The sequence below is a fragment of the Gossypium arboreum genome, chromosome 11 (genome assembly GCF_025698485.1).
Source record: "Gossypium arboreum isolate Shixiya-1 chromosome 11, ASM2569848v2, whole genome shotgun sequence".
Lineage (NCBI taxonomy): Eukaryota > Viridiplantae > Streptophyta > Magnoliopsida > Malvales > Malvaceae > Gossypium > Gossypium arboreum.
Window position 1 is genome coordinate 13,534,575 of NC_069080.1, and position 13,973 is coordinate 13,548,547.

The 13,973-nt window shown below is 31.6% G+C and overlaps 2 protein-coding genes and 1 long non-coding RNA gene across 3 annotated transcripts; all 3 read left to right on the forward strand.

Annotated features, from left to right (window-relative positions):
* Positions 1-478: 478 nt before the first annotated feature.
* On the forward strand, positions 479-1,093 carry LOC128283834 (small polypeptide DEVIL 9). The gene is made up of 2 exons (XM_053021228.1): positions 479-488; positions 606-1,093. Exons 1-2 carry the CDS (start codon positions 479-481, stop codon positions 959-961), a joined length of 366 nt encoding a protein of 121 aa, XP_052877188.1. The 3' UTR covers positions 962-1,093.
* Positions 1,094-3,803: 2,710 nt separating this feature from the next.
* LOC128283440 (uncharacterized) lies at positions 3,804-4,709 on the forward strand. Its single transcript, XR_008273783.1, has 2 exons — positions 3,804-4,335; positions 4,449-4,709. It is a non-coding gene; the product is annotated as an uncharacterized LOC128283440 (long non-coding RNA).
* Positions 4,710-4,891: 182 nt separating this feature from the next.
* On the forward strand, positions 4,892-5,790 carry LOC128283439 (uncharacterized). Its single transcript, XM_053020846.1, has one exon. It carries the CDS (start codon positions 5,142-5,144, stop codon positions 5,583-5,585), a length of 444 nt encoding a protein of 147 aa, XP_052876806.1. The 5' UTR covers positions 4,892-5,141; the 3' UTR covers positions 5,586-5,790.
* The last annotated feature ends 8,183 nt before the right edge of the window (positions 5,791-13,973 follow it).

Consider the following 13,973-nt stretch of genomic DNA (forward strand, 5'->3'; position numbering starts at 1 on the left):
GACAAAGCAGAACACTAAATTTAATAAACATGAGGCGCATGTAAAACCTACTTTCAACTGGTTCGTTAAAGCCGGCAATCACAGTTGGCCCACATGTCTGATTGACAATGACCACTATTTATAGCTTGGCCCTAGCGATGACATTGCACACGTGACACCGGAGAATAGCAGGTTTATAGTTGGACCATTCATCAATTTTTTAGGTCCTACTTCATCGAGATTTAAATATAAGTTGAAATAAATTCCATGTTTTAAACAATGGCTTTTATATGGTATTTATTTGGACTTAGTCACCTGATTATCCTTGTGTTTATTTATTTAGTCTGTCTTGGTGGTCTTGGTATAATTTAAAAGAAAAAAAAAACCTAAATGCGGAATGAGACTTATTTCATTTTGAAAAAAAAAAAAAAGAAGACCAAAAACTACTACAAACTTTTATGTTTGGTGCGCAGTGCTATGATTGGTAAGAGTTAAGTGCATGACTAAAGGTAAAGATAAGTTAAGGTAAAGCATGAATAGGATTGATGGTGTATACAAGCATGCATGGGAGACATAGATGACCCTCCATGAAATTGATGACAAATCATTTTGAGTTTGGAAAGCAGACAAGCTAAATAACTCCACCTTATCTGCTCCCTTAAAAACAGTAGGACATAATGCACGAGATGACCCAAGCTTTGGGGGGGCAGTCGTTTCTCAGCCACCACATGTTCATATCTTTAACTGCTTTCCTTCTTATAAAAGGGGCTTCAAATTCTTTCACAGCTTTTCAAACTCAAAAGAAAATCTCACATTACTTGCACATAACACTCAAGAAGTAGTATCAGTGAGGTGCTTCTTCCCAGTGAGGAGTATGAAAGGTCGATCATGGCAAAGGTGTTCAAAGCAAATTAGAGAACAGAGGGGACGGCTTTATATTATATGGAGATGTACTGTGTTACTTCTTTGTTGGCATGACTGACTTCCATTGCAGTTCAATCTTGTATCCACTTCTCAATTACACTGCAAGATTTAGATGCTCCTTGTGCTGTGGGTATTGTGTAGTTTAGAAACTCAGATCATGCAATCACATTTTCAATTAGGAGAGAGGGTATTTTTTTTCCCTTAGATAAAGAAGGGATTGTCTGGTAGGGTGGTTAACATGAGTTCGAAAAGAAAAAGTTAAAAGTTGACTTGTTGCTTGAATTTTGTAAATAGATTTTTAATTAATTTTTGTTCCAAAAAACTTCTCTTTCTTGTATCACTCAAAAGCATAATAGAAAATTAGATTCTACTGGTTTATCTCTGCAGCCACAAGTGATGGAAGCTAAGATGTTTCGGTATCGTTAATTTTGTGACTACAGGTATAATATTCAAATTTAATTTTAGCAAAATGAGAAAAAGAATTATTTACATGCAAGACGACCATCATTTCACAATTTGTCTTAAACCTAAAGATCAAAACACAATGGAGTAATGTTAGTTAATCTGTTGCTAAATACAGTTAGTTGTTGACAATAGTTAAGAGGTTAGAAAGATTAGTTAGTTAGCTGATAGCAGTAGCATACTGTATATAAATACACTTGTAACTTTTCGTTTAGCTGTTGAGTTCAATATTCTTCAACATACAATTAGTAAAATATTGGTATGATCGTAGAATTACATAAACCAGAAGAAAATTGTTTGAGGGTAAGGCCGATTTCGTTAAAAGAAATTTAAGTGTTGTTTGATCAACATTAATGGACCTTTCATTGAATTAATATTGTTCAGGAAATTTTGACTCCACACTATTAAGAGGCTACATGATTGGAAAGCGGTAGGTGGGAATTTCTCACCCAGCAAGCATCTGGTGAGATTTGAAACCACGCCCTATTATTAGGAGAATATGCTGCCACTTAGGTAAGTTGCTCTTACTTTGTGACTTGCCATCATTATTTCAGGATTTCGGTTCTTGACAAAGTAAGAAGATGAAATTCCCATAGTAGACAATATTAAATACATTGAAGATCCGATAACTTATCTATAAGGAGTATTTGAAAATCTCTCAACAAAAAATAAACTTTTTTTTTCTTTAATTAAGGAGAGGCCAACTTTGTTGAGAGAATTTTGTGAAGTGTAGTCCATCAGGAGCCAATGAATCCCTCAACGTTCGATATTGTTCTTGTTGGAGGTTTTGTCTCCTTAGTGACCGGCTCGCATAGCAAGAGCACTCGTTGGGTGCCTAATAAGACAAAAAATGTGTGTTACACGTGGCTATTCTCGTACCCATTGCCTTCTAGTTTATAGGGCACAATTGGGTGAGAATGCTACCACTCGGGTTAGCCCAAGTAGTAGTATAGTATGTATGGGTTCAAATCCAACTAAATACAAATATGAGATTTCCTTGATAGGTGAGGTGATATTGCTTTCATGTCGATATTGTCACGTTTTCAAAAATCTAAGCTCTTAGCAAAGTTGGGAGACAAAACTTTCATGGAGACGATATCGAATATGTTCGGGTCCGTCAACTCCAAATGAACAACACTTTGTAGACTTCTCCCTAAAAAGTTCCAACATTCCTCAGTAAAACTAATGCTCAATTTGTTAGATAAAGAGAAAAAAATCAAATTTATAAAGACTTTGCTTATATGAAATTTTATTTCTACTGCAAATGCATATATTTACCTCGACTTTGACAAATTCTTGTAACTTCAATTTTTTTTTTTTTGTAAACACATTTAAGAAACTCAGTTTGCTCTATGTCCAATTTGATGTTTAAACAGATGTTTAGTTAAATGTTCAGACAATGACTATTCAAACAAATGTTTGCACATGTATTCGAACAGAACACAAGCAATAAGGAAAATAAGAAAATGAAAGAAAAAAACACAAGAAATTTATTAATGTAATTTGGATTTAGAGCCTCGTTCAATGAATGATTCTTATTTAACAAATTTTCAAATCATCTATTAGTTAAAACTCAATTAACCTTACTCTAATTATTATAAATCACTCACCTAAAAAATCTCATATACATCAAATATAAACTCCCTAACAAAAGAGTGAAAGTGCAAAAGCCAAAAGCACTCTAAACACACACCCAAATATGTATTGTTTAAGCAGTCTTCATAAAGTAAAATTAGCAGCTAAAATCACTAAATAAATAGCTTAATAGATAAAGATAAGATAAGACATGTTGATTTCATAGTTCTTCCAATTATCCAAAACTTACCACTATTTTTTGGGCAAAATAAAATACATTTTGAAACTCATTTGCTTGTGGAGAAAATAGTTTTTAAGGCCCAAATCATATAAGCCAACAAATAAATACATCAAATTGTCCTAAAATCTTGATTGATCACGTGTTTAAACATGTGACTGATCAAGTTTTGAATGACCAAGCATCGAGTCTTCAAAATTAGATAATATTAGTTTTAATAATATTCAAATATCATAAACACTTTTATAAGTATTTTTGTTGATTTTTTATAACGAATAATACTTTTTATATAATTTTAAAAGTTATTATTTTATTAATTTTGTATTATTTATAAATATTTAATTTTTTAAAATTATCTCAAATTGGTACATTGTGTTAATGATCAGATATGAGATTATATCTTTTATTGAGGGCTTGTGGTTGATGGAGGATATGTTGAGTGAGCTATCGACATATATAAAGAGCGAAATAGTGACGGTGCCAATCCCTTGTGTGAATAGAGAGGCTGTTATGGATATTAGTTGTTGGGGGTCGGAGGGTTTTGGTAGATTCTTAGTGGGATCAGCCTATTATATGCGGGCAAATGAGTTTCTATAGCAATAGTGACATTAAGTCCGATTGGATAGGGTGGCTAAGTTTTCTGGAGCGCATTCTTTCTTCATATGGCTTGCTTGGCTAAATCGTCTAAATATGAATCAAGTACAAATGTAGTTAACGCCTCTTGTTATTGTTGGGATTTTCACCTTGAATCTATCAATCATTTTCTTCGAGGGTGTTCCACGAAAAACGAAATTTGGACTTCGCTACAAATTTAATCTCAAGTACCGCCTGACTTTTTCAATTCATATTTTGAAACATGGCTTATGGAAAACTTGAAGTAAACTATTATCTTGAATTTTCAAATTCCATGGGGGGAGGTTATTTTTTCTTCCTTGGAAATGTCGCAAAAAATGTGTTTTTCAGGGCCAATTGATGTCGACGACACATGCTCTGGCTCATGCAAAAAGATTTCCTCTGGATATTTGCAAAGCTGTGAATACAGCAGTGGCTAGTATTGCAAGGGGTCCTAGAATCGTTGGATGGAAGAAACCTCTGATGGTGAGCGACGACCAACGACTGGCATGGCCTCCGCAGGTGGTGTTCTGCGAAATGAAAGGGTGAGTGGATCTAAGGAGGGTTGTTCTATTTCAGTTATTTTTTGGTTTTAATTTGATAAAAAAACAAGGAAGTTTTAAATTTTAATTCAAGGTAAATTCATCTGCCACCTCAGCTTTTTATTGCTGTCGCTGTTCAACGGGCAGAAGCCCAGAACTCAGCTTTACTGGGGGTTCCTTCTTTTGGGTCTTTACATCACATCGCATGTGGGTTGGTAGGAATTTGAAAATTTTAGTTACAATTTGAGCCTTTGTGTGCAAGTTAACCTAGCTTGGATCATAGGCCTTACTCGTTTCAGCATGGAATCAAAATGCCAAAGCATTTCATTATCACCAATGTACTACTGTCTTTAACAACGTTGTCGGGTCCCCAAGTACTCACGTTTACAGTTAGCATAGCAAAGTTGTAATTGCCCTTGAAATATCAAAAACAAAAAAGTTTGTCCTATTGTCATGGAAGGCCACAACCAGCCAAATTGCATGCTGTTTGTAATTTTCCTGGAGGAATGATCTAGTTTAGCATAATAACAAAGTCTTACCACACTAAATGAATGGAAGCAAAAAGAATAAATAAACCCAATTGAGAAAACCTCAAGAGCCCCCATTCGCTCATTCTCTTGGCCATGCATGATTTCATATTCTTTTTGCCTCCGCTGAATTTTCAATCCAACAAAGAAAGCAGAAAGTTTATGAATGAACCCCAGTATAAATTGAACCTATACAAAACATGTTCATATACCAAAATCCCATCTATTTTACTTCATATTACCTAAATTTAATAATTAATAAAATAAAGATTGAGATATAGAATGAGAAAGGTGGAGGTTGCAATAATATGTCTCTTTTCATTGTTTTTCGTAGCCATGCCTGTTAAACTGCCACAAAGGCCACAGCTGATGGCCCCACCCCGTCCACTTTGTGCTTCACAATTTTCCCTGGTCAACTATGCGTGTGCGGCGCTGCCATTAACCCCCTTCTCACCACCACCTCCTCGCAATCGCAACCATAGCCGCAGCCGCAGCCGCAGTAACAGCCGCCGTCGCAGTCGCAAGCATAGGCGCAGGCACGGGCACCGTGAGACGGAAATGCAAAGTTACTGTTGTCAATGGCTGAAGCAGGTGGACACTGAGTGTGTATGCGACGTTCTGGTTCACTTGCCCACCTTCCTTTCTAGGCCTAAACATCAGTACACCGTTGTCGTTGATGATACCTGCACCGTCAATTATTCATGTGGGGGGCGAATAGAACCATGATTCCACAACCTCCTTTTCTTCTGATTTTGCTTGAATCTATGTAATTGAAATCATGTCCATCTTTATTATTGAAAAAAAAATCTTGTCTATTTGCTTTTTGCAATATCAAATTTGACGCCCAAACAGCAGATGTTAATAAGAAATTTTAGTTTTAGAATTCTGTCCCTGTAGTGACAAGATAAATTAAAGCTAAAGTTTTTGTTCATTGATTCAGTCTTTCTGCTTATTGCCAGGGCCTTATTAGCATTTTGGGCAACTTAGTAGGGTAACTGCTAGTCTAATTTTTTCATCCTAAAAAGTTATAAAATGACGATTTAATTGTTCTCTCTTTTCGTCATTTAATTATTTGAATTTATCTTTTTATTTAGATAAATTATTAATGAGAGGATAACTTGTTAACTTTGAAAATTGACATTTGTACATTATGTTAATTTAGTCTTAATTTTAAAAAATAACTTTCAATAATTTCACATTGTGTATTTTTTTATAATTTCACTTTATTTGTAACATTGAGTATTAAATTAAAAAGAATGAGAAAATATGAAAATTATTATCCTAAATTTTATGTATTTTTATTTTTGGTATATTTCTAATAAAATTTGGTTGATAGATTTCTTTTTAGCATTTTAAGTAAAAGAGTCGCAAAGAAAAATAAAATTACAAAAAAGTTCAAATTACACAATATATAAACATTGAGGGTTAATTTTTTTAGAATCAAGACTTAATTGTCGAATGTGTAAACATTAAAGGTTAAAATTATTATTGTGTCAATTTTAAAACTTCCATATCATCTTTTCATCATCCATTTAACAGCTAGTGACCAAAAAATTAAATAATTGAGTGATTATTTTATAATTTTTATAGTTAGATGACTAAAAAGAAACTTACCAATAATTAAGTAATTACAAGTATAGTTTATCCAATTCAGTATTAATGTCAAAAGATTCCATGGAAAAAATGCGTTTAAAACAGAGTTACAAGAGATTGGAATGTTAAAATAAATATGTGTAAAATTGTAAGAATAATACTAGGACAAGTTAGAAAACTTTGGATAAATTGCACCTAAATGATAGTTAACTATCGGCTACCCCTAGTTCAGGTTCGTGTTTTGTTGTTTTGATTCTCGGGGTTCGTAGAAAAATAATTTTACAAAAATTTTTATATTCACTTTCAGCTCTAATAAAATTAAAATCCTACATAGAGATAATAGTCTTCGGTTTAAAATATACATCCCGAAAACAAATTAAATTACAAATAAATTTTTAGGAATCACAACTTTAAGAAAATTATTTTATCATTCATAACAATAAAATAATTGTCGAAACCATCTTTCATATTTTACAAGAAAATCGGGGAATCGAATTTATATTTTGAAAAGAAAACGAAAATTCAGAGTCGCCACCAATCCTTTTTGTTTAGGTGTGATCGGATCACCTAAGAATTTTGATATTTTAATAAAATATTTCTTTTTCCTAAAACAACGATTTTGGCCTACGTAAATATGAGAAAACGGGTTCGGGAGTCGGTTACGTATGAGGAAGGGTTAGCACCCTCATTACGCCCAAAATTGGTACCAAATCGATTAGATATTGTCCTTATGTCTAAAATTTAAAAATGTTTTTGAAATGTGGTTCCTTTTTAATAACATTTAAATAACCCGAGTTGGTCATCAAAATTCTCTTGTTTCAGAGGAATATAGCATCACATCCAGCACAATAGGACACGATCTTTTGTACCCCCGAAGACATGATAAATTTTGACTTCCAAAAGTTTATATGTTGAAAACCGCAAAAGGGTGCCCAATTATTTAGTCCAACGAGAAAATCGAAACCCAACACAGTAAGACACGACTCCTCGAATTTCTAGACATTGGACCTTGCATTATTTTAGAATTTGGAGAACATGAGTGAAATTCTAAAGGAATATTCGATTATTTTGAACAAACAAAATCGTAACCCAGCACGATAGGGCACGATTCCCCGAATTGCCAAACATCGAACATTACCTTTGTTTTGGAGAGTTTTTTTTTAAAGCATGAGTGAAATCCCAAAGGAATATTCGATTGTTTTGAACAAACGAGAAATCGCAACCTAGCACGATAGGGCACGATTCCCGAATTGCCAAACACCGAGTATTGCCTTTGTTTTGGAGAATTTTTAAAAGCATGAGTGAAATTCCAAAGGAATATTCGATTGTTTTAAACAAACGGGAAATCGCAACCCAGCACGATAGGGCACGATTCCTGAATTGCCAAACATCGAGTATTGCCTTCGTTTTAGAGAATTTTTAAATGAATAATTATAAAAATAGCTTAAAACGCATTACTTCGACTCAAAATAAAACGGGATTAATCTTAAAGATTTGGACCTCATAGAACAATATTTCGTAAAACAAATGGAAAACAATGATATGGGATAATGTACACATAAAATACAATACCAATTAACAAACTAATAAATAAGCATAACTGATCTAGAAAAGATAATCAAACTTGTAAGCATGGATGACAAACAATTAATAAAACAATGAATGGATGATATACAACAATAATAAATATGGCACAATATAAATCAATCAATAAATCATATACAAAACAAAGGGGAATTTGGAAGTCAACGTGGTATAAGATGATTTCAAAACAATGACGATCTAACGAACCAATAATTATACGACATACTAATTAATGAATTGATAAATTTTAAATCTATTTGTGGAAAAACTAGAGATATATACTTAATTATTAAAATATATGTTATAAAATGAATATTTTAATCAAATATCATACCAAAACATTAAAGAATATTGGCTTAAAATTGACAATTTATATATAATATAAAAATTTAAATTATGTACAAAATATGAAAAGATTATAAAATGTATGGTGAAGTATAATCTTAGAAGCATGATAGATTTACAAATCATATATACATAAATGACTTTAAAAATAATTACTTGTAAAAACATAGTAATACATACAAGATTAAATTAATTTTATTATAAACTATATATATAATAGATTGAAGAACATGCTTATATATATAAAGAAAACTATATGTATAAAATACATAGATTTAATAATATATATAGATCAAATATAGGTATCAATAAATATATACATATATAATAATAATTTAAAAGATATATTACGAGGACTATATAATAAAATACAAGAATAAATTTAAAAAATCGTATGTATAAAAATAATATAAGGTTGATAATAATATATATATGACATAAAATCAACTTTAATACAAAGTATATATATATATATATATATATATAATAGTGTATATAAAAAACATTTACATGAAATATACAAAATGTGACGATGACATTACAAAAACAAATTTACAATAAGAAAGAAACAATTTCCTAGGTAGTTTAAAATGTGCGAATAAGTAATTTAAAATAAAAGGCTATAAAATAAAAACTTAATTGGAATTAAACTAAAACAACAGGGATAAATTGAAAATAAAACAATAATAATAAAAAGGATCAATATTCAATGCGCGAAAACGTATAGGGACTAAAACTGGCAATATACCTGTAACACCCCTATAACCCGTATCCGTCGCCAGAGAGGGTTATGAAGAGTTACCAATCCAAAACACTACATTTGTACATTCACATATACATAATTTCTTAGCAATTATATGCATAGTCAAACACAATCAAAGATCGAAATTCAGACTTATACCGACATTCAAAAGTTGCCATATTCGCATGGCTTATATACAACAACATCTCAAAATATCATTCACTTAAGTCTATTCTATACATGCCATACTAGCTCCAAAACATAGTAGTACCAAAATGATAGATAATGTGACGAGTTGTTGACGATCCCTCCCCGAGCAGATGACTGAAGTCAACAATCTATAAAACAGAGAAACGTAACAAACGGAGTAAGCTTTCATAAGCTTAGTAAGTTTTAAGCAATGCAAACAAATAAACTCAATTATACATCAATTATTCAATTTCTCAAGAGGCCATTTTCTAAATATATTGTCATTTGGCCGAATATACACAAGCACATAATGCACATTTAGCATTCTTATTTCACTTAGTCTGAATTCATATAGCATAAATAAATCAAATACTTTCGCATACTTTCACACCTTGACTGAATGCATCATGATCGTAGATATAAATATAACATTTATTCACATATGTATCATATTATACACTTATGATTCAATTCAAATCATACTCACATATAAGTACATAATACGTACCTGGCCAACTTAACGTATTGAATGTATTCATTTGTCGTTCTAACAGGAGGTATCTTAGTCTTAGACTTTTATCAAATCACCGGCATTCAGCCTGCTAGGTTTTAAACCTAAATTCATTCACCAGCATTTCGCCTGCTAGGCTCGAAGCCCGATATCATTTCACCGGCATTATAGCCTGCTAGGCTCGAAAGCCCGAATAGTATCTCACCGGCATTATAGCCTGCTAGGCTCAAAGGCCCGAATAGTATCTCACCGACGTTATAGCCTGCTAGGCTCAAAGGCCCGAATAGTACTGTACGATATTCAAATCAACAAGTTTCATATAACACAATCACACCAAATTAGGTACAAGCATCATTCGAATATATCATCCTACATTTTTATTCACTTTTATTTCATTTCATCACTCACATTTATCATTTGATAGATTACACATAATATCTTACTCATATTCATCTAACACTATCATTTGATCATAAAAGCATATCACATTTTACTTCCATTACAATTTCCATTCGGCCATATACATATATGACAAGTAATACTTAATTCTCATAATCTGTCATGTCATTATCTAATATTATTTATATTTAACTACTTAAAACTTACCTCGAATATTTTCGAACAGTCTCCAATCGGCTATTCAACTACTTTCTCTTTTCCCTTGTCCAACCTTGGTTCTCTATGCTCTTGAGCTAATTCAAACAAAATTTAACTTATTAAAGTCCCATCATGCTAGCTTATGGCCGAATATGACAAGAAATTTAATAGGTCATATAGCTACTTCTAGCTCAAATACAAAATGGTCATACACATTTTTAATCACATTAAGCAATTTAATACAATTAATTTAACATTTCCTCAGGTACACCTTTATGACCGAATGCATATATCAAATAAGTAACTTGCCTTAACATATAACTCACATAGCCAAAGTACATATAACCCTAATGACCGAATATGTACATTACCAAAATTCCTATGACTTAACCTATAACCTTCATAGCCGAATATTCATTGTATACTTAGTTCACATATACAAACACAAAACTCATATGGCTTATCATATTTTCATATACATATCTTTACCATATAGCCGAATATATATATAGCTCATCAAATAGGTATTTATTTACGTTTCCCTTTTAACACATATTGATCAACTAGTCCATGCATTAGCCTTTGGCACATTCGGTCATTAAAGTAATAACCTATTTAACATTCAAGCATTTTATACCAGAATTTCTCTCAAGGCCGAATTCATCTACAACCTTTAATACTTATACAAAGTTTATATTTTAAATAATTTATACACACACCATTAACCTAGTATCAATTATCTAAGTACTTTAACAATTTTCTTTAACTATGAAACTCATTCGGCAATGATAAGGACAAATTTAACAAGCTTTAAATTCAACTTATAATTGTGCATATCTCATCAAAGCATCCACACCAATTTATTATCTAATCATCCATAGCCGAATACACATATTTCTTTCATTCATTCTCAACAAAATTTTATCAAGCTTAAATCTCCATTCCATCATTTTAAAACACAAACATTACTCAAATGTTATCTAAATTCACATTCGGCAACTACACATACACACAAGCCGATTTTCCCTATCATCTAAACCACTTATATGAACATTTAACTAGCTCAAACTTCACCTATCTACCATTACTCATAAAAAGAACATGAAACAACAACCATTTCCTTCAATTCAATTCATGACCGAATGCTCACAATACAAAAATTTTCAAAATTTAAACATGGGTTAACTAAGCAATGCTTTAACCATGCTAATTTCGCAAGAATATCAAGAAAATACATGGAAAATACCTTTGAATCATGTAGTAAATGACCGAATGTTGCTTGAGCTTTTTCCTCTCCTAATTTCGGCTATGAAGAACAAAGATGAACAAGCTTTTTCCTTTTTCTCAATTTGTTATTTTATTTATCTTTATTTTATAATAATAAAGCCATTAAATTTTATAATGCTAATTTAAAATGCATATATTGTTTATCATCATCATTATGGCCGGCCACTACAAATTAAAGTGAGAAATTTGACATGCAAGTCCGCCTATTTTAAACCATAAAATATTTGGCCACTACAAATTAACCTATCACATTTTCAAAATTTCTCACATAAGTCCTATTTAATAAATTCACATACAAATGACAAAATCAAAGCATGGAATTTTTACACATGCACTTTCACATACAATAAGCATAGAATATAGCATTTAATTACTTTTGTGACTCGATTTTGTGGTCCCAAAACCTAGCAAAATTTGATTCATTCTCTCTACCACACCATTCAATTGTGGAGTGTTCGACAAGGTAAACTGGGATAGAATACCATTCTCTATAAGGTACCCTAACGACATACCATTACAAAAGCATCTGCTCAATTCTCGTCCAATGATTTTTTTCATAAGTGTGTTACCCTCATAGGATATCCTTAATCTATTTAAGATAATATTCACTCTCCCAATATCTTATTTTATCTCATGGTAATCATTACATCTTTCTTTATGAAAAGTTAATTACTATTAAATAGTAATCAAGTCATTCATCACAAAGACGAACACCATGTGGCCATGTTTACTTTCCATCAATCATATAATGCCAATGAGAGGATATCATTTACCCATGTCTCAGACTATGAATTTCACTATTGTGAATGATGCTACATACTGCAAAACTCGAACACCCAACGCACCAACTTTTAGTTCCTTGTCTATTTGAACTTAGGCTTTTACTTACATTAAAGTCTATGAGTCACGCATACATAGTCCATAATCCATTTAGGATTTAGGTATGTCACAATATAAACGTCACAAGTGAATGAATCTATACATGGATTCAGGATCTATATTTCTTGGGTCTAGTTCTATGTATTGCCAATCCAGTTAGTCACATCTATGTCTTTATTGTTGGAAAATCAAGTTTGGAAAATGCAACGGAAAATAGATTTGAGGAAAATTCAGGCTTTTAATTTTTTGTCTAAAAATAAGAACTTGATTGTGATATCTAAAGTAATAAACACTTAATCAAAATTGTAAATTTTCTATTCGTCTAGGATGAACGCTTCGATCGAGTAGTTTTCTCTGCTATCAGCAAGCTTACGTCTGCCAAGTGTGGGCTCGCTTCGAATCAGAAAATTTTTCATAAAATTACTAGTATGGCAATTTCATAATTTCTTTATACTTCTAGGCTAAGTTGTAAATAAGAATAATATCTCAAGAAATTTTCTGAAATAATTTCTTTAGAGAATTTTCTCTATGTAACTTTATCTTAAATTAAAGTGTGTAAAAATAATGACACATAACTTCCCTTACATAGGGAGAGTTTAGTGAGTTCAACTATAATTAAACTTAATTACTTTAATATTAAATTAATATAATACATATCAAGATAAATATTAGATTAAATTTAAGATTAAATCTATTAAATTAATAGAATATTTATCTATAAGATAAATATTAAATTGATTTTAATATTAAATTAATAAAATACAATCAAGATAAGTATTAAATTAAATTTAAGTATTTTTTAATTTAATATTAAGTCTTATTAAAATAATATTATTTTTTAATAGTTAATCTGAAATAAAGTTATCTAGTAGAGTCCTAGTAGGAGTGTAATTCAACCACTACTCAACCACCAAAGAATCGTTGTCGTCGATCATCCAACGGTCACTGAAATGTCGTTGTTGCTACCGTTGGCACCATCGTGTCTGATGGTGCCATCGTAGGTGCGACACCGTCACGACATCCCGATCTGGTTCGGCTGTTGTCGGTTTGGTCCAGGTCAATGAAGGCTCGACCAGCCCGATCCAACCATTGATTAGACCATTTGCCCAATTCGAGCAGTTTGTGGGTCTTAGTCTTAATCTTGATTTTGGGTTCTTTGGCCCAATTTTTTTATCTTAGATCCAATTTTCAAGTTCAATTACCCATTGGGCCAATTGCCTGAATTGAAAATTAATTTTCAAGAATATCATATTTATTTTAATTAATTTGATTAATTTAATTTTACTTGATCAAAATTAATTTTTCCAAAAATCACTAAGATTTTCCAAAGTTAATTTTTCAAGGCAATTCTTTAATCAAATTCTCTAGTTGAACAATTCTTATGACC